A 20,487-nucleotide genomic window follows, 5' to 3' on the forward strand; every position below is an offset into this window, starting at 1 on the left:
CTGCGGGCCGGAGCCCCTTTATGCGATATTCGGCCAGCCCTTCGGGCCTTGATCGCCGGTCCCGCGGGGATGCTCAGACGCCTCGGACGTGAGGGGTGCGCCCTAAGCGCGTACCCAAGTACGCTCCCCCTGTGCCACCACCCCTGCGCCGCTGTAGCCGCCTTGTCTCATTCTGCTACGCTCAATTTCCATTCCTAGTTTGCTCTTAACTAGTTCAAAATGCCAATCAAAGTCGAAGCTGACAAAAGGCTCTGAAAAGGTTCATTTCGTGTCACATGTTGCACATCAGATAGAGGCTTTACTGATGTGCAGGATGTGCAGTATGTGACTGCACATCACTAAGGCCTTACTTTGCTTCCTTAACACTATCCCACCAATACGCCAGTAAGCACTGGCTGCATTGAACACGCCAGTAAATGTTGGCTGCGCTGACAAGTGAGGGAATCTTGGGCAATGAATGGCTCATACCTTCCCATGTGTTTTATTACTCATGGATATCGGTTGTGATGTATGAGGTATGGTTTTTTTGCAAACCAAGAAAGGCTGAGCGTACGACATTTTCACAATGACAAGTGCTACACAAGTACAATGTATCCATATTATGGCCCATCCACCCACTGCTCAATAAAGTCAGGCTATGGTTATGAATATTTGGGTTGTTTTTCTTGGATTTCGGTGGGATGTTTGCTTTAAACTGTTCAGTATGTGCAGCCTGGTTTATTGATGTCTTGTGTCTACCACGGGTTTCTCTCGCTGGGGCTCTTGTTTTAGAGATAAAGATATGACTGCTTCATGATTGTTTTGTGTTTGCCAACACATTTTAGTTTTGGTATGATCTTCAATCTCAAGGAATGGAAAGAAATGTACTATTTCGCCTGTTGAAGTTTTCGACCCGCAAAAGCCCGCAAAGACTGGTCCATAACCCAGCCAAAAGGTCGCGGGCTCTTGCAAGTCAGAAATTGGTGGGTTGGCGGACTGAAAAGTTGCATCTCTAGTCCACAGACACATCCGCTGTTCATTCCTAATCCGCGGCATCCACCCGCTTCCCATCCGCTTGCATTGGTCCAGGATGTTGGTTCCCAATAGCGGGAAAACCGGAGGAAGGCTCATATCAAAGCAAAGCAAACTACTCTTTCACGTTAATAACTGCAAGAGTGGTGTGGATGAAGCTATAAAACTGAACATAACTAAAAGAAGCGCAAGAATTAGCATTGTGTACGATTTCTTAAAGCAACTGCATGACTTTTCCGTAAAAATCCCATCGTTACTCCACCCATGCCGCTAATTTTTCCCAAACCGAACCGAACCAAACCCCTCACCCATTCCACACGGACACCTTGGGTTTGTCCAACTACCTGTTAAGTTTTCTTACATGAGGACATCGCTTCTTACGGTCGTTTTTCATCCGAATGAAACAGACTCTACAATGCGCACTACCTGTACGGTAGCAGTCACTATCAATGGCCCTTTCAACGCGCCGTGTCTCTTGCAGACACTCCGAATGGAACGTGTTCATCATCAGGCGACACCCGAAGGGCGGCTTCATGAACCCGAGCGCGGTGCCCCGCGGCCCCTTCTGCAACTACTACGTCCACGAAGAGCAGGACGAGGGTATCATGATCGAAACGGATGTGCCTGTCAAGGAGGTGAGTGCAAGCCAGACAGATCAGGCGTGGCGGTCCAATGCGCTGAGATTCAGAAAAGACGTGGCGGTCCAAGGCGCTGATATTCAGAACAGTTACTATCAGACGCTGTCAAAGATTTAATTATGGTCATCAGGGCTGCCATCTGTACTGCCTTGTTAAAAGGAAAACCGAAATATACTCGGTTGCAGTTGTTGAAATCCTAATGTCATTAGCATTAGGTAAATTACGGTCAGTTGTGGTATAGATGAAGTCAAATTTCAGATGCTTTTGTGTGACACCACCTCTGGCAGAAAATGTTATTATCACTAGTACTCACACCCACACCCACATCCACACCCACACCGACACCCACACACCCACACCGACACCCACACACCCTCCCACACAACACACACACACATATATATATATATATATATATATATATATATATATATATATATATATATCCCTCCCTCCCCTCCAATAGCCAGTATGAGTAGACATGTAATAGCCAGGGCAACCAAAAACAAAAACCAAATGAAATATATATTTAAGCTGAAAACTTACCCATAGGCAAGGGAATGTTTTAAACAATGGCGCGGCCAGACACAGGGTGAATGTAAGGAACTATGACTTGGGAGTCTAGACAAGCCTGAGGAGGGGAATGCGGATGTTGTCCACCTGTTTTCTCCTAGTACATAACGCTCGCTTCTAAACTCACCATTCGGTTAACAAGCTACCCAAATTCCTAAGATTATACATGCGCCTCAATATTGTTTCGTGTCCACTGGAGAGAGGCATTTGAGTCATTGAGACATCTTCCTCCACAGTTAACATGCTAAAATGTGAGGTGTGCACAGGCTGGTCAGACTTTGGAGTTCGAATCCATCGTAGCCAGAGATTTGCTCCAGGGAAGGTCAAAGAAGACTGAAAAACTTGGAAGATTCCAAATTTTTCCACCCAGTTTTGGAAACGTTCAGGGGCTTTCCCCGATCGCGTTGCTGCCATCGGTCATCGCTTGGAGAGACTTGGATTACCCTGAGACCCCCCGATTTAAATGTCCCCGAAATGAGACTCCCCAAAAATCAAATCAGATTTTGGATTTCCTTGGAAGGTCATTTTTTAGTGCGCAATCGCCAGGGCTTTCTAGGGGAACAGTCGGATTCCCTGACGGACCGGTTAGAGATAGGTTAGCTAACCGATCGAGATCGGACTTTTGTCAGTGCGTAATCGCCATGGGCGATTTGAAAACGTTCCGGGCAACTCCCTTGAATAAATATTGGGAAAGTGTCCGAAAGAGGATAAAAATCCCAAAACCAAGTGTCTCACTAGCAAGGCTGATCCCAAGCATTCCATACCGGCATCGCTGGGGAACGGCTGGGATGTCCTGGCTGAAATCGGACAGAAAAAATCGGACAGAAAATGTTGGCTTTGATAGCTCATAGCACCCGAAATTGTTACGTGCGTGTGTTTTGCCGGCCACTTTTTAAGAGGGCGCGCTCCATACCAACTCAACCAGCCGAGTCCAATTATCTCAGGTCTGAACAAAACATGACCAATGCAGTTTTATCTCGTGCTATGGTCTTAATGCACTGAAGCTTCTGAGTTTGCTTCTGTCTAAAATGTTGCGTCAAAAACTCACCTCTGGCTCATTCCATGTCAGCTAAACCTCTTTAAGTGTGATTTAACACGCGCCCGGGTAGCCGGCTATATACCCTTCGCTCGGGCGGGGAGTCATTTTGACCCCCCTGAGATCTCGGAACTAAGCAAGCTAGAGGCACCAAATTTAGAGGGTGTGTTGAACTGTACGTAAGCTCCCTTAGGTCAAAGTTTGAGGTTCCTAGACCATGACCTTCGGGTATGATAAGGTCAAACGATGTCAAATTCCATATTGGTCTCCAATGTGCCCCAGGACCTAGATAACTGTTTCTAAGCAAAAGGCCACATGCTCATTTAAGGTCAGTGACCTTGTTTGACCTTTTGAAGGTCATGGTGACCGGCACCATGCAAGACCCGTCTGAGTTTTGCATTTGAATAAGCGACAAAGACCACGCTAGGCAGTATGTTTCTTGGTACAAAATGTTGACCTGGGTCATTTTAGGTCAACGACCTATTATGATCTCTTAGAAGTCCACGGAAGAGGTACAATGCGGCTCCTGCTATCAATAAATTTGAAATGAGCACCAGAAACTATCCCATACAGCAAGCAATAGAGTGATAAAATAGCCTGGTTTTGACCGTGGTCCGACCTTTATGCCTGACCTTAGGTCAACGTGATTTGCTCATTCAATATTTGTGTTGCCTAAGAAGGCATACCAGAGATGTATGGCTTCGTCTAACATTCCGTTGTTGCATCAGATTGAAGGATTCCCTAGAAATTGCCTTCGCTGAAACCATGGCCTGGCTTTGACCTGCCATAGGTCAGCGATCTTACAAGGTACATCTAAATTTTTATGCCAAACGATCCGCTAAGCAATTCCCAATAGCTATGCAAAATATGGCGTAGCCGCGCCGCGCTGTTCGGAAACAATTCTAGAAAAATCTTCGGGGGGGGGGGGGTAATTTGCCCCCCCCCCCACACCCGAGCGCGTGTTAAGACACCATCAGTTTGATTTGTCCGGCTGTGAGAGCGAGCTTGATGGGCCTGGCAGAGACGGAGACGGTTTTGTCAGAGTCCTGATGCGGCACCACCAGGACATTAGAATCCTTCTCGGGAACTTGTTTTCTGCATTCTGTGCACAGCTTGTCACCGGGGTACGAGTCACGAGAACGAACGGTGGTCAAAAATTAACATGTTGATGACAGGTCGCAGCCCTGTAATGGGCGCTCTATGTTTCGTGCTAAATGGGTCAACGCAAACACTCCTTTTGAAAGATATGAATGCTTCATAATCACAAGTGAGCCACAGCTGAGACGAGCGATGTCCTTGGGTGTGGGAAGGAAGCTGATAACCGCGACAACATCATCTTCCAAACAACTTCCAGTCGTCTGGAGTGATCTCTCTAGACCAGCACGGGAGGGGGCCGACAACTGACGGTAGCATGGGCGCGGGGCGGACCGGTCGGCAGGGGGCTGGGTGGCGCACGGGGCTGGCCGGCCCGGAGCGCTGTCGCGCCGGTCTGCGCGGCTATGACTGCATCCGCGCTGCGCGGGCGTATAACTAGTCTCCGCTTTTCCCTTGATAGGCACCGATGTAGATTTGGGCGGCAATTATGAAAATCAGGGTTTAGTACGAACCGAAGGTGTCATCAACTTGGCAAATTGAGTTTCTATGTCGGGAAAGCATTGTAAACCAATAATGATGCAAACAATTCCACATGTCTTGATATTGCTATCTAGGGCAGTGTATTGCCTATGTAATGTGGTTTCGGATAATAAAAAAATGTGCTATGGTTGCGGAGCATTGCTTAGCATTGTCTTTTCGTTGTTTTTCCATGACGTCGTCATCGTTTTACTCACCGTGTTTCCGTCACCATGTCATTTTGTCATTTGACACAGCATTTTAAACAGAAAGCAATTCAGAAGCTTCGAATGCTGTCTGCCGGAACGAGGTGACAAAACCCATAACAGCGAGGTTTCTCCTGTAACAAAAAAATCGGAGCAAAGTGTTTCTTTCGGCTACTCCTCATGTGAGCCCTGCTCCCGCGTGCCACCATCAGCCGCCACCCTGGCCCGGTTGCTGCCCCTCGACGGCGGCCGTCACCCTACTTCCCGTACGAGCCCTGCTCCCGCGTGCCACCATCAGCCGCCGCCCTGGCCTGGCTGCTGCCCTTCGACGGCGGCCGTCACCCTACTTCCCGTATGAGCCCTACTCCCACGCGCCACCGTCAGCCACCGCCCTGCCCCGGCTGCTGCCCCTCGACGGCGGCCGTCACCCTACTCCCCGTACAAGCCCTGCTCCCACGCGCCACCGTCAGCCGCCACCCTGGCCCGGTTGCTGCCCCTCGACGGCGCCCGGCACCCTACTCCCCGTACAAGCCCTGCTCCCGCGTGCCACCATTAGCCGCCACCCTGGCCCGGTTGCTGCCCCTCGACGGCGGCCGTCACCCTACTTCCCGTACGAGCCCTGCTCCCGTGTGCCACCATCAGCCGCCACCCTGGCCTGGCTGCTGCCCTTCGACGGCGGCCGTCACCCTACTTCCCGTATGAGCCCTACTCCCACGCGCCACCGTCAGCCACCGCCCTGCCCCGGCTGCTGCCCCTCGACGGCGGCCGTCACCCTACTCCCCGTGTGAACCCTACTCCCGCGCGCCACCGTCAGCCACCGCCCTGGCCCGGTTGCTGCCCCTCGACGGCGCCCGTCACCCTACTTCCCGTACAAGCCCTGCTCCCGCCCGCCACCGTCAGCCACCGCCCTGCCCCGGTTGCTGCCCCTCGACGGCGGCCGTCACCCTACTCCCCGTGTGAGCCCTACTCCCGCGCGCCGCCGTCAGCCACCGCCCTGGCCCGGTTGCTGCCCCTCGACGGCGCCCGGCACCCTACTCCCCGTACAAGCCCTGCTCCCACGCGCCACCGTCAGCCACCGCCCTGCCCCGGTTGCTGCCCCTCGACGGCGGCCGTCACCCTACTCCCCGTACAAGCCCTGCTCCCACGCGCCACCGTCAGCCGCCACCCTGGCCCGGTTGCTGCCCCTCGACGGCGGCCGGCACCCTACCCCCCTTACGAGCCCTGCTCCAGCGCGCCACCGTCAGCCGCCGCCCTGGCCCGGCTGCTGCCGCTCGACGGCGACTGCCACCCGTACAAATGACTACGACTTAATCGTCGGACTGTTTTGTTGCGCGTTGATGGATCGGCACCAACATGAACTGGTGCGTAAAGCATATGAGGCGCCTACTACAGTACCTTTTACAGATTTTTCCACCCTTACACAGCACATTGTAATATTTTGAAAACTGTGTGCCTGCTGCATGGATTGGTCCTCTATCCGAGACATGCATTAGCATTACCTTCCCTCTTCTCCAACGGAACCGACTTGATCCGATTTGTGTTTAAGATAAAGGTCTAATATAATTAAAGGTAGATAAAGGTAGAAGGTGAATACTAAAGGGTAATAATAAGAAAGGAAAAATAAAAATAAAGGTTAATAAAGGTAGACAAAGGTTTAAAAGGTCAGATAAGCCTTTCTTAAACACGTTACGCACCCACATCTGTCCTAGATACTTAGCGTAATCCGCCATTTTACGAGGAAAAAGCTGGGTGCTTCATGCGATGAACTTCGCGTCATGAAATTGCCATTATTACACCATCTAACCCAACAAATTGCCGTCATGGCAAATGCTCACCAGGTTGCGGACACTTTCTGCAATCACTTTGCGAGTCGAATTCATCTTATGTCTAAAGATTTCATTTTACACTAAATTAAAGGCTGTCTGAAGGGAGGATTGAGTTTTGTTTTAGATCGTCTCATGTGTAATGTCCAATTAAATGTGGAACGTTTATGTGACAGGAAAGGACTAATTGTGCTGACTCATCAAGCGTCGACCGTGTGTTCCTCAGCCGTTTCAAGTTCACGATTCGGCGATCAATCTCTGGAGGATGCGTATGCTACCCATTTATCTACATGTATGCCGGTTTCTGCAGCCGTGCAGTGGTGGTTCAGAAGCCTGACTCCAACGCGTGGTAGTTCTGGTTGAGTTCCAGAGGCGGCTGATTATTGGGCCCGGCGGACGCCAGTTGGCGGGAGACGAAAAGGCCCTATTATTGCGATATATTATATCTCCACAGCGCGACATGTCAAAACATTGGATGACATGCAAGCATCTTCCCCGCACAGATACGAGCACAATTATCTGTCGTACTGGGCGAAGCGCCAGTCTCAAACAGTTATGTTTGTATACCGTATGGACTAAACAAATAAAGAGAAGACTAACGTATTTTCGACCTGAGACAATAATGGGAGGCAACAACCTTTTTTCCGAAAAACATTGCTAGCGTGGGATCAACGACCTTCGCTGATGCTGCAGTGCAGGTGATGACCTGGTAGCCGGCTATCAAATGGCTGTCACTATTGCCTCGTAGCCATTTTTGTGAGATCTTCGACTCAGGGACATATCAATGTTAATAATCTACAATCGCTGAAATTACCGACAAGTAAAACCAACAACTTTGTGTGATTGAAGCTTCTCTCATAGGATGGCTGCAGTGGGTTATTTAAGTGGTTATAGCGGTAGTTATAGTGGTTATAGTAGCAGTATGTAGTAGCAGTGTATAGCAGTTGTAGCAGCAAGCAGTCGCTATATATAATTCAATTAGCGTCTCTTGAAATTTACTTGAGTTTTAATTCTATTGATCCGTGTGACCTCCCAAGTTCTAGAAATCGAATCGAATTCTAATCAGTATCCTGCCCAAGTTTTCTAGCCCGTTCCAATGCGTCCCTCGGAGCCATTCCCCATTCCTGACTTGTTCTAATCCGCGAAGTCCTCTAGCTGAAAGCCAAACACCATCCATTCTTCAACACCCAATAATACCTGACCACGACCCGTGGCGTTACTACTTCGTCTAGTGTGTTACAAAGTAACACACCATACAAGGGCACTTGGACGACAGTATTTGGTGTGTGTGCGTGTGTGTGTGTGTGCGTGCGTGCGTGCGTGGCCAAACTTTAATCAGAATCACCACGTCTCTCTGTGTACCGCAATGATCACTAGCAAGGAATGCGCTCAGAGGCCGTTCCCACGCGTTTAAGCGAGCGCTTCATCTGGATGAAGCCGCCCTGAAACTCTCGTGAAAATGAGCTGTAGTTCCAGTGCCACTGCTGCCCCGTCGGATTCGGTGCGCAGCGAGCTGTCAAATATGATAGACCAGCCCCTCGGCCCAGTGCCCAAAGGATTGAAATCACTAGGTCCAGCGGAAGCCGCCGGCTTATTCCGATAAACCAGTAGGCCTTTTGCTCGTGCAGTCTGCGATGAAGGAAACATGAGCATCGCCAGCCAGCCGACAGGACACAAGACTCATGACTTGACATGACACAAGAAATCCAAAGATGGATTTGGTGAATGAATGTTGATCAGTGGCGACACCACGGACAGTGCCGGATGTATGGCCGGGAAATACTTGGCTGGAAACGTAGCGTACTCTAACAGTATGTTTCCTGGGTTGTTTTTTTTCAGCAAAACTGAGTGACCCAATGCCAAAGTGAGTTCATGCATAAGCATTTATCGCCACTTATTCTCCTTCATCTTACGAACTGTGATTGCTTAGGGGTGTAGGGTATCACTAAGACAGGGTTTCCGTCAGTGGTACGTCGGGCGATAATTGCAAATTAGACATGCCGAGAAATGGGAGCCGAGAGCTACAATGGATTTTACATTGCGTCAAATGGTCAAATAAGCAGCGCGTGGAAATCAATGGTGTGACCGAGAAGAGGATACGCCATTGGCCAGACATTGATATGGGGACTGCGTGATCATTTTAACGCGCTTCTTCCGATGCAACGCCCGTAGGTTATAGTATCAGATTTCGTAATGATAAGGGCTTGGCGCTCTGGTCCCTCTGTCAGACCCCATAAACCCAGGAGCAATATCACAGGGAAGAAAGGCGCCACATATGTCAGGTATCCCGGTCATAAGCCTTCCAACGTTCCCGGGTCACTGCATGATGGCCGGGAATGGTAGGAGGTAATGGTGCGATCATTGTACAACCCACACAAAGAAAGACGCATCCATGTGGCCCGTGCGTACGCTTGGTCCGCCTTTTAAAACCGCGCCGCATTAAACAAAGCCACCCCACCCCATCTCCTCCAAAACTCTGCTTCGGCATTGCGCTGCGGCGACTTTTAGAACGAGGTCGCAGTCTGCCGGCGGGTCACGCTCGAGCGATCTGTCATGATCAGTCCGGGGGCGGGCGGCTGCTCCGTCACGCCCGTGCCGATCTTTGCAGCCACGACTCGGCAGTCTCGAAGCCCGCGGGACGGATTTATCAGATGCTGGGTTCCCAGGGCAGTGTGACCGCCGCGCATAATTATTGCAGTTCTTGGGAAATTGCTCACTCCCGTCCTTCCGCCCATTTAAGCCCAAGACAGGACAATTTAAAGATATGTTCCATCCCAGCGGGTGCTCGTAGAAGGACAGGGTGGGGGTGAGACTGAGGGATGGGGTGGGGGGTTGGAAGAGGGGGGGAGGGGGGAGTGCAGTGGAGGGCGATAAGAGAAACGCATTTCAATCTCTAGACAAGGGGATTACCTCCAGCCAATACAGTGAGCCTTGATCGTTCGCACATCCCATGTCATACGCGTATACCCTAAGAAACGCACCACATCGATGCATGGCACCAGGGACGTATTCAGGTAGTGACCCCCTGCCCCCTCTAGTAAAATTCATTGCATGCATCAATATGCGCGTGCATAAATTTTCATACTTGAAAATTTATGTCAGCCTGTACAACTTGACACGAAATATGTCAAAGTGCTAAAGATTATGAGTGAAATTTTTGAGCTGTGTCTCCGTTGCAAAGTTTAGCGAATAGCCCTGCTTAACTTGGTGTGCACTTAAATCCGACACTGAAGTAGGATGATTATACGGGCTTCCTCCCTGAAATGGATTGCAGTCTTACGCGCTGATTTCAGCCGCCAGTTAGTCAGAGCGGAGACACAGAAGGGAGGGCCGCAAGGCCACCGCGGTTTGACGTCGTCGCTGCTTTGCTTTTTGGACTACGCTCCTGGAGATATTTAGATTTTTATTGGCTTCAGAATGGGCTGCATCACAAAAATGCGTTTAAGACACTGCAGAATCTCGACGACAGCACTTTTCCAGATCTCAAGGGTGTCGAATCAAACCCCTGCGAATACAAGAGTAAAAAACTGGATGAGACGGGACGGGGAGAGGCAGAAAAACCGAACGGTAAAGGCTTTACTAAGATGGTTCATCAAAGACTGTCCATACCTGTCAATCATGTTGCAATTTAAGTGGAGGAAAAAGTAAGACGTGATGGCCGGGCCCCTACGCGACCTGTCCTGGAACTGGGAGCAGAACCGGTATTAGCCCCCTGGGAAGACAACCTCTCGTACCAGGTTACGGTCCATATCTGCCAGAGGGGTCCTGTTCGGACCCCGCACCGGAGTAGGGTTGAAGGCACAGTGCTGGCTGTTGATGTTTGCTTTACACGTATGGGTCATGTCAGGTAGCAATTGACATCGCGTGCAATATTGGCTCATTGCGCAAGGATGTATTTCTAACAAAGTTTGTGGATCTGTCAGAACGACATATTACGGAGAATAATCCACTGAACACACTTTATGCGCTAACAGTATGATGTAACTGAATTACACTTTGCAATGACATAAAATACGGTTCACAGCTATTGAAACTAAATCTCTATATTTGAGGTAGAATCACCAAACAACTGGTTTACACTCTGCGCGACCGAATACACTACTAGGAGCACCGAATTGCACTTATACGAGCACCGAATTGCACTACTTCGAGCACCGAATTGCACTACTACGAGCACTGAATGAGCGGCCGAGGTCTTGGGCGGTCGGGCGCCCTGGGCTATACCCAGGGATTCTAACAGACGCAATATGGTGTCGCATGTCCCGCGCGGATCGCACATCCAGCGCCATCACGGCCGTTGCCGTCGCGGCTGTGGCCATCGCCGATGGTGACGAGGCAGACGCCGTCGCTGCTGTTTCGACCGCTGCCGCTTCTCGGCGAGACCGTCACGAGCGGTCGTAGGGAACGCAGTTACCGGCCGTTGTCCCGACACAAGCGCCCGTTCGGCAGGTGTACTAGGGCAGTTACCGGCCGTTGTCCCGACGCAAGCGCCCGTTCGGCAGGTGTACTAGGGCAGATAACAGCGGCTGTCCCGACACAAGCGCCCGTTCGGCAGGTGTACTAGGGCAGTTACCGGCCGTTGTCCCGACACAAGCGCCCATTCGGCAGGTGTACTAGGGCAGATACCGGCCGTTGTCCCGACACAAAGGCCCGTTTGGCAGGTGTACTAGGGAAGATAACGGCCGTTGTCCCGGCACAAGCGCCCATTCGGCAGGTGTACTAGGGCAGATAACGGCCGTTGTCCCGACACAAGCGCCTGTTCGGCAGGTGTACTAGGGCAGATAACAGCGGCTGTCCCGACACAAGCGCCTGTTCGGCAGGTGTACTAGGGCAGATACCGGCGGTTGTCCCGACGCAAGCGCCCGTTCGGCAGGTGTACTAGGGCAGATAACGGCCGTTGTCCCGACACAAGCGCCCGTTCGGCAGGTGTACTAGGGCAGTTACCGGCCGTTGTCCCGACACAAGCGCCCGTTCGGCAGGTGTACTAGGGCAGATAACGGCCGTCGTCCCGACACAAGCGCCCGTTCGGCAGGTGTACCAGGCAGTCTTACTGCCTGCTGACCCCAGGACTCCCCCCCCCCCCCCGACCAAATATCTTGCATCATAGGGACAACTCTTCGGAATTTGCAGGTGAATATTTTATTCGCGCAGTGTTTACGCCCCAACTTGGCCCAATCGGTCACCTCCTCACTTAACAATCGTTTGAAAATCGCAAATGGTCGCTGGGTTGTTGATGTGGCTTCCCAGTCCGACACCGTGGGGGCGTTTTCGAGCAAAAGGGGCTGCTTCCCTGCATCCCACAACACTGGTGATTACCTCCTGGCCAAAACTTTTCGTTGACATTCCAAATCAAGCGTTTTGTTGTTGTAATGTTCTTGGAAATGACCTTTCAGTCTGCAGCGTCCGATTGGTATTGGGACGCTTCCCATTACTTTGGCTACAACACGATAAACAGGTATTAGTTTGCCCGGCTTCCAGTGCCAACGCCAGGGCGCACACAAGCATGTCGCCTTGACAGGCGTCATTCGTTATTATTATGCCATAAAGCAGTACAATATTTGTGTTTGAACAGGCTGGAGTTAGTGTTTGTCATGCTGTTGCCTTTGCTTGATCCATTGCATACGTTAGATTAACTTCGCCATCGCAAAACGGCATCCTCTTTGCATCCAGAATCATTTTACAATTCCTGCCGACTGTCTCTTGCTGTAGAAAGCACGTAAATCCCCACTTTGAGTCGTCAAAGCCCGTTCAGATGTCGGTTCTGAATGCTGGCCTAATGCCAAAGTGGTCTGTTTTGGTAGTTCATCACAAGCGGTCCATTTGTCTGGATGAAGCGGCCTCGCTTCGGAACTGTGCTCAGCTCAAGCGCTAGAGTCAAGTGAAAATGCTGATTGCTACCAAGGATTCTTTCCGCGCAGCCGTCAAAATGCGTGCCAGCGATGTCATGACATCACCCAGGTTCCAACGAACGACTAGTGACCCGTATGCTAGCTCACACCTTCGGCAGCGGGCTGAAGCGAGGCATCCAGAGGCTTAACGCGCGTTCAAGTGTGGGTCAGTTTGACCCCCAGAAGATTTTCCGGAATGGTTTCCAAACTGCGCCGCGTAGCCGCGCCGAATTTCGCGTAGCTGTAGACAATTGAATAGCGGATCATTTGGTATCAGAAATTTTGATGTACCTTGCATGGTCGCTGACCTACCGCAGGTAAAAGTCAGTCGGACCTAGGTCAAAACCAACCTGTTTTATTATTCTAGAGCTTGTTGTTGGGGTGGTTTCTGATATTCATTTCAAACTTATTGACAACAGGAACCGCTTGATACATCTGTCATAGACTTCTTAAAGGTCAGAATCACTGGCCTAAACTGGTCACTTGGCTAAAATGATCAAGGTCAACTTTTTGTTTTTTAGGAACATACTGCCCAGCGCAATCTTTGGCGCTTATTCAAATGCAAAACTCAAAGCAGTTTTGTATTATTTTGGCCATCTTGACCTCCGAAAGGTCAAACAAGGCCACTAACCTTAAATGAACACCGTTGATTATTTGCTTAGGCAGGTATTTAGGTTCTGGGGCTCTTTGGACACCAATCTGGAGTTTGACCTTGTTTGTCCTTATTCAATCTGAAGGTCATGGCCTAGAAATCTCAAAGGTGTACACAAGTGAGTTTACGTACAGGTCAACGCACCCTGCGAATTTGGTGTCCCTAGCTCCGATAGTTATTGAGATCTCCAGAGGTCGGGTCGACCCCAGCACCCGAAGGAATGGTATTGAGCGGGCCACCCCGGGGTACTGAGCGGGCCACCCCGGGCTATTGAGCGGGCCACCCGAGTGCATGTTACAACCTGTACCGGGCGGCACAATGCGTGTATCGAGTGGATCCCGTCCATAGCGAAACCCGTACCCGGCGGTACGCTACCGGGCAGTGCACGTCCGAGCGGAGCACGCACTGGATGACATGTACTGGATGGCTGCTCGAGGGGAACACGTACCGGATATGAACTGTACTGGATGGCCGTTCGAGGGGAGCACGTACCGGATATGATATGTACTGGATGGCCGTCCGAGGGGAGCACGCACCGGATATGACATGTACTGGATGGTTGTCCGAGGGGAACGCGTACCGGATATGTACTGGACGGGTTGTCCGAGGGGAGCACGTACCGGATATGACATGTACTGGATGGTTGTCCGAGGGGAACACGTACCGGATATGACATACTGGATGGCTGTCCGAGGGAACACGTACCGGGTATGACATGTACTGGATGGCCGTCCGAGGGGAGCACGTACCGGATATGACATGTACTGGATGGTTGTCCGAGGGGAACGCTTACCGGATGTGACATGTACTGGATGGTTGTCCGAGCGGAACACGTACCGGATATGACATGTACTGGATGGCCGTTCGAGGGGAGCACGTACCGGATATGACATGTACTGGATGTCTGTCCGAGGGGAACACGTACCGGATATGACATGTACTGGATGTCTGTCCGAGGGGAACACGTACCGGATATGACATGTACTGGATGGTTGTCCGAGGGGAACGCTTACCGGATGTGACATGTACTGGATGGCTGTCCGAGGGGAACGCTTACCGGATATGACATGTACTGGACGGTTGTCCGAGGGGAACACGCACCGGATATGACATGTACTGGACGGTTGTCCGAGGGGAACACGTACCGGATATGACATGTACTGGATGGTTGTCCGAGGGAACACGTACCGGATATGACATGTACTGGACGGCTGTCCGAGGGGAACACGCACCGGATATGACATGTACTGGACGGTTGTCCGAGGGGAACACGTACCGGATATGACATGTACTGGACGGTTGTCCGAGGGGAACACGTACCGGATATGACATGTACTGGATGGTTGTCCGAGGGGAACACGTACCGGATATGACATGTACTGGACGGTTGTCCGAGGGGAACACGCACCGGATATGACATGTAGTACTGTACTGGCTTGTCCGAGGGGAACACGTACCGGATATATGACATGGTACTGGATGGTTGTCCGAGGGGAAACACGTATCCGGATATGACATGTACTGGACTGTCTGTCCGGAGGGAACGCTACCGGATATGACATGTACTGGACTGTTCTGTCCGAGGGGAACCCGCTACCGGATATTGACATGTGACTGGACTGGTTGTTCCGGAGGGAACACGTACCGGAATATGACATGTACTGATGGCTGGTCCGAGGGGAACACGTACGGATATGACATGCTGGATGCTCTGCCCGAGGGGCACACGTACGGATAATGACTTGTACTGGATGGCTGTCCTGAGGGGAACACGTACCGGATATGACACGCTCCAGATAGCTGCGCCAGCTGTGATGTTTACTCTACATGTCTGCTGGTGGCAGGTGTACGAGTGAACAGAAACGTGGTGCATGGATGTGCACTCGAACAGGTTCGAATCCCGAAGCTAGAGAAGACAGGCTGCTGCGTTCGACACGAGATAAAGAGGATAATTTTTGCAGGACTGGGTAAAATGAAAAAAATCGTTTGCTTGCTATGAGGAGAAGAGGACAGCTCGCGCACCCATGGCGACTTGATGAAGACCGCTCGTGACACCTGTGACGTGTCACAGAAGAAAGACCATGGTGCACGAGACTCGCATTGATTTTTACCGGCCCTGTGCAACCACTGGCGTCGTCGCTTCGGTGGTGTGGGTTTTGTCAGTCTCGTTACTGGCAGGACCCCTGACAGGAAGCCTGCCCCTGCCTCCAGCCGGCTCTGTCAGCCTCCTCGCCGGTAGGACCCCTGGCGGGAGGCCTGTCTGCTCCTGTCTCCGTCAATCGATTCTCTCTTCAAGTCCCCAACACGTCCTATCAGTTGCTGAGTTGACAGCGCCAGGCCGCAGCGAAGACGAATGGGAGAAGGGGCTGACTGGCGCAGGCAGCCCGGGATATCGAGTGGTCGTGGTTCCGGCCGCCCGCCAGTACGCCGCGCTGCGGTCCGCTCGCGACAGGGTATGTCCGGCCGGTGTCCGAGAGTCGGCGTCCTATTGTCAGGGAAGTGTTCAAGGGACTATGCCCTGTTATCTGGGCAGGGTCCTATTAAATGGCATATTCTGATGCAGTCTGTTTTCGGGAGACGATTCCCTGTTGTACGAGAGGTGCCCAGAAATATGCCGTTGCCGGTTCTGGCCGGATCAAAGAGCAATCATTTCCTGTCGTACGAGAGGTGCCCAGAAATATGCCGTTGCCGGTCCTGCCGGGATCAAAGAGCGATCATTTCCTGTTGTATGAGAAGTGCCCAGAAATATGCCGCTGCCGGTCCTAGCCGGATCAAAGAGCGATCATTTCCTGTTGTACGAGAAGTGCCCAGAAATATGCCGTTGCCGGCTCTGGCCGGATCAAAGAGCGATCATTTTCTGTTGTATGGGAAGTGCCCAGAAATATGCCATTGCCGGTTCTGGCCGGATCAAAGAGAGATTATTTCCTGTTGTACGAGAGGTGCCCAGAAATATGCCGTTGCCGGTTCTGGCCGGATCAAAGAGTAATCATTTCCTGTTGTACGAGAGGTGCCCAGAAATATGCCGTTGCCGGTTCTGGCCGGATCAAAGAGCAATCATTCCCTGTTGTACAAGAAGTGCCCAGAAATATGCCGTTACCGGTCCTGGTCGGATTAAAGAGCGATCATTTCTTTCTCTGCTTCGTCAGTGAAAGGAAGCAGTTTATACGTATGCGCATAATCGCACTGAAAAAGTGTTGCGCAATAAAACAGAAAGGTGCATGCTATTTATTGCAAGAGAATGTTTTACGTTCGTGCTCGACATCAATCTTGCCCTCCAGGTGCAGTTAAAAGCACCCGTCTCGTTCTGTGAAGACTGCAGGATGCTGCCCTCTTAGGTACAATTAATAGCAGCCGTCTTGTTCTTTGAAGACCGCAAGTGATACGCTTGTTAACGGCGGTACGCCAAAGCCAAATGCATATCAGACAATACAATTGGAGACTCACCGTGCCATATTTATTAAAGACTCGCCTAGTAAGTATTTAGAAACATGATCAGGGTGAGAGTCCAGTTATGCTGCAAGATCCTTTGAACAGTGCGTTTACCTTGATGACTTGCGACGTTTTAAACGTAATGGTTCTCGTCGCGTGGACAGTGGCAGGTTGCAGGTCAGTAAACAGTCGAATCAGTGTACGGCAATGTACCGGCAAGAGCCTTTGCGTGTGCGGCAAGGCTGAGATTAAACGCAGCCTATGGCACATCAAAGCAGGCATCAAAGCTTGTACGACTGGCCAAGTCACAGCACGGATGGACTACATTTCGAGACGTCTGCTGAGTTCCACGGACGTTTGTGAGCTAGCTCAATGCCTTACCCCGCGGCCCAGGTCTGGTCACATGTGATTCTGGTCACATGTCTGGGCCCAGGTCTGGTCACATGTGATTCTGGTCACATGTGACTCCCGGCGGACTGGTCTCGGTTTTCCGATGGTCCGATTCGCCCTGACTGACACGACTTCGTTCGATCCAAATTGGTCATCACTTCTCTGTGTTTGGATTTAAACTGCTGCTGGTAATACCAAACAGAGCAGACGCCCTGACCACGGCCGTAGCCAGACATTAGACCAAAATAAAACAGACGTTTGGCCGGCACCGCAACTGCCACAGCCGAGGAGGTACTGCATAGCCGCCACCTGATGGGACCACGATCTCCCCCACGCCCACACCGACGGCTAGGAAAACCATGAGCCAGCCGCGAGTCACACAGATCGAAACGTCCACAAACAGCCATTGCTCCCAGCTGATGATGGCGATGCTAGAGTTCAGGGGAAGCGGGGTTTTAAGAAGACCTTGCGAAAGAGAAGAAGACGGCGACTGCGTCCTTGACGAGAGAGAAGACGAAGACGACTCGATGAGCGAGAGGACGGGTGGGCACTTAACATGCAGACACCCTGATTCGGCTTCTTTTTCTGTAGGGGAGTCTGGCAATCGGTGCAAATTGTCACGCATACATTTGCCATTGATACGGCAGGCTCCAAACGCGGCACGCAGCGCTTTGCAAGTTTCACCAAGGGCTTGTCTGCAAAATGCAAGTGCTTTCGCACTGGGCTCTAATGGTTTCCATAAACCCCGTGCCAACACCTCTCAGTTCGCCACTGAGCCCAAACAGCTCGTGTCCAGGAGTGGTGTCATCATGTCATGTCATGTCAGACATGTCGTGTTATGTCACCATCATCCACCGACATCTGCTTTGCTGCCGACCATAAATGCTTTCAGACGCCGTCCTTGGCGTCTGCTGCCTGGGGCGTTCTCCAGCACATCGATTCACGCTGTCCTCCGAGACGTGTCTGTGCCTAGCAGTTGACCCTGATGACCGAGACGTTTCTGTGCCTATCAGGTGACCCTGATGACCGAGACGTTTCTGTGCCTATCAAGTGACCCTGATGACCGAGATGTGTCTGTGCCTATCAGGTGACCCTGATGACCGAGACGTGTCTGTGCGTATCAGGTAACCCTGATGACCGGCACGTCTATGTGCCTCATCAGGTGACCCTGATGGCCGAGACGTGCCTGTGCCTATCAGGTGACCGTCTCCATGTCTCATCAGGTGACTCTGATGACCGAGACGTCTCTGTGCCTCATCAGGTGACCATGATGACCGAGACGTCTCTGTGCCTCATCAGGTGACCCTGATGACCGAGACGTCTCTGTGCGTGATCAGGTGGCCCTGATGGCCGAGACGTCTCCGTGTCTCATCAGGACCTTGATGATCGAGACGTCTCTGTGCCCCATCAAGTGACCCCGATGATCGAGACGTTTTTGTGTGTCATCGGTTGACCTTAATAACGAGATGTCTCTATGCCTCTTCAGTTGACGCTGTCGTTCGAGACATCTCTGTACCACCTCAGGTGACCCTGATGACCCAGACGTTTCTATATCACCTCAAATGACCCTGGGGCAGAGACTGTCTGTGCAATCAGTGACCCAACTGCCGCCTCAGAAGACCTCGAAAATCGAGTCTCTGACGCCTCAGGGGATCCTGGCGCCCATGATCTCCCTCGGGTGACCTCAGTGCCCGAGACGTCTTTCTCTGGTAACACTAAAGCCCGACGTGCCTTCATTGTCGTCGTCCGATGATTGTTGTCCATTGGCCAATTGTCGTCGTTGACCATTGTCGGTGACTGATTGTCGTCGGTGACCATTGTTGTGCTTCACTGCAGCTGCGGTCTCCAGGCAGCCTGTACGTGGACGAGCGGCACCAGCTGGTGGTGCAGCTCGAATGGCTAGAGACGGTGCTGCTCTTCCAGTCGACGTACCACAAGTACGACGACATTAGTCGCGTCCATAACTTCCAGATGAGGTGGGTATTTGACCGTGCAGGATATCTTTAAAAAAATGGTGGTACTATCTCGGCCACACCGTTCTGACCTTGTTCAGGTGTCCTCCCGCGTCTTTGTGAGGGCCTTCTGAGTGACCTGCCGGCAATAATTGCTGGATTCGGTAACGCTTTCCTTCAGTGCCAACGTTTTGATAACAGCCTTTTCTAAAACACCTTCTATTGATTTGCGCTTAGCTGTCGCAGCATTAGCGTAGCAACGTTTGCCTTTTACTTTTAACCGGGGAAGGCAACAGGCTGCCGTTATTTCGTACCGTTCAAAAGTTTTGAACGACGTGGAAAATTCCGTAAGGCTACACATCAATGACCGGAAGCTGTTCGTTACTCGCCGTGAGGACTGCGCCGAACGCGTAAAGCTGGGTGCCTCCAACTTGTTACCTTTTTTGCGATTCTGGGATGCACCCCTGCTAGTTTTCATGAAGTGTTTTCTTGTGTGCCGTTTTCGTGCTTCAGTCTGGCTTACTTCATATGGATGCCAACAACCCTTATACATCCTGTTATAGCTTCTTAATCGTTTGTAGCGGCCATGAGCGGTCTAAGCGCGTTCACATGTCATGCTTCGGCGCCCTTGGTCTGAGCTTGTCTCCACGCGCGCAGGCGAGAGATCAGCGCCCTGCAGGCGGAGAACTACAGCCTGGAGCGTCAGCTGTTCAGTTACCAGAAGTCGATCGCGTTCGCCAACTCCCGCGGCACCTACTCGGACGAGCTGCCGTCGCCCGAGTCGCACACGGTCGGCTACCCGGACGCGGCCAACGGCGGTCGCAATGGGGTCGAGCACGCCCCGCACGGCCTGGCCGAGCGGTGCCTCGACGACGGCGACTACAACGCCTGACCGGGCGCCGGCCGCGGCCGGGCCTGCGGCGGCGGCGGTGGCGGCGAGGAGGCCGGCGGCGCGGCCGGCCTCCGGCTCCTGCAGGAGAACGCCGCCGGCTGCCTGCTGCGCGAGGACGCGCGCCCGCGGCCGGTCGAGCAGCAGCTGCACCGCGAGGATGGGAGGAGCCGCACACTGGAGCAGCCGTCGTACGCGCGCCAGCTCGCGCAGGGCGTGCCGCTGAGCGGCCGCCGACTGCGGTCCGAGGACAGGAGCGTGTCGGCGGAAGTGGGGCGGCCGCGCGAGTGGTGGCGCGAACAGGGGGCGCGGCCGTCGGCCGAGCACTGAGTCGGACGCCTCCGGAGCCCTGGCACCGCGCCGCGCCGCCGCGCCGACCCCCGGTCGCC

The 20,487-nt window shown here is 52.3% G+C and overlaps 1 protein-coding gene across 1 annotated transcript; it reads left to right on the top strand.

Annotated features, from left to right (window-relative positions):
* The first annotated feature begins 510 nt into the window (after positions 1 to 510).
* Positions 511 to 20,101, top strand: LOC119105495 (uncharacterized). The gene is made up of 4 exons (XM_037228960.1): positions 511 to 515; positions 1,493 to 1,646; positions 19,094 to 19,233; positions 19,867 to 20,101. The coding sequence occupies exons 1-4, from the start codon at positions 511 to 513 to the stop codon at positions 20,099 to 20,101; spliced, it is 534 nt and encodes a 177-aa protein (XP_037084855.1).
* Positions 20,102 to 20,487: the final 386 nt, after the last annotated feature.

Source organism: Pollicipes pollicipes, unplaced genomic scaffold, assembly GCF_011947565.3.
Source record: "Pollicipes pollicipes isolate AB1234 unplaced genomic scaffold, Ppol_2.1 Scaffold_6138;HRSCAF=7277_pilon_pilon_pilon, whole genome shotgun sequence".
NCBI classification, from domain to species: Eukaryota; Metazoa; Arthropoda; class Thecostraca; order Pollicipedomorpha; family Pollicipedidae; genus Pollicipes; species Pollicipes pollicipes.

Coding starts and splice junctions, on each gene's coding strand:
- LOC119105495 (XM_037228960.1), top strand. Junction 1,647..19,093: donor CGGATGTGCCTGTCAAGGAG/GTGAGTGCAAGC, acceptor GCTTCACTGCAG/CTGCGGTCTCCAGGCAGCCT. Junction 19,234..19,866: donor GTCCATAACTTCCAGATGAG/GTGGGTATTTGA, acceptor CCACGCGCGCAG/GCGAGAGATCAGCGCCCTGC.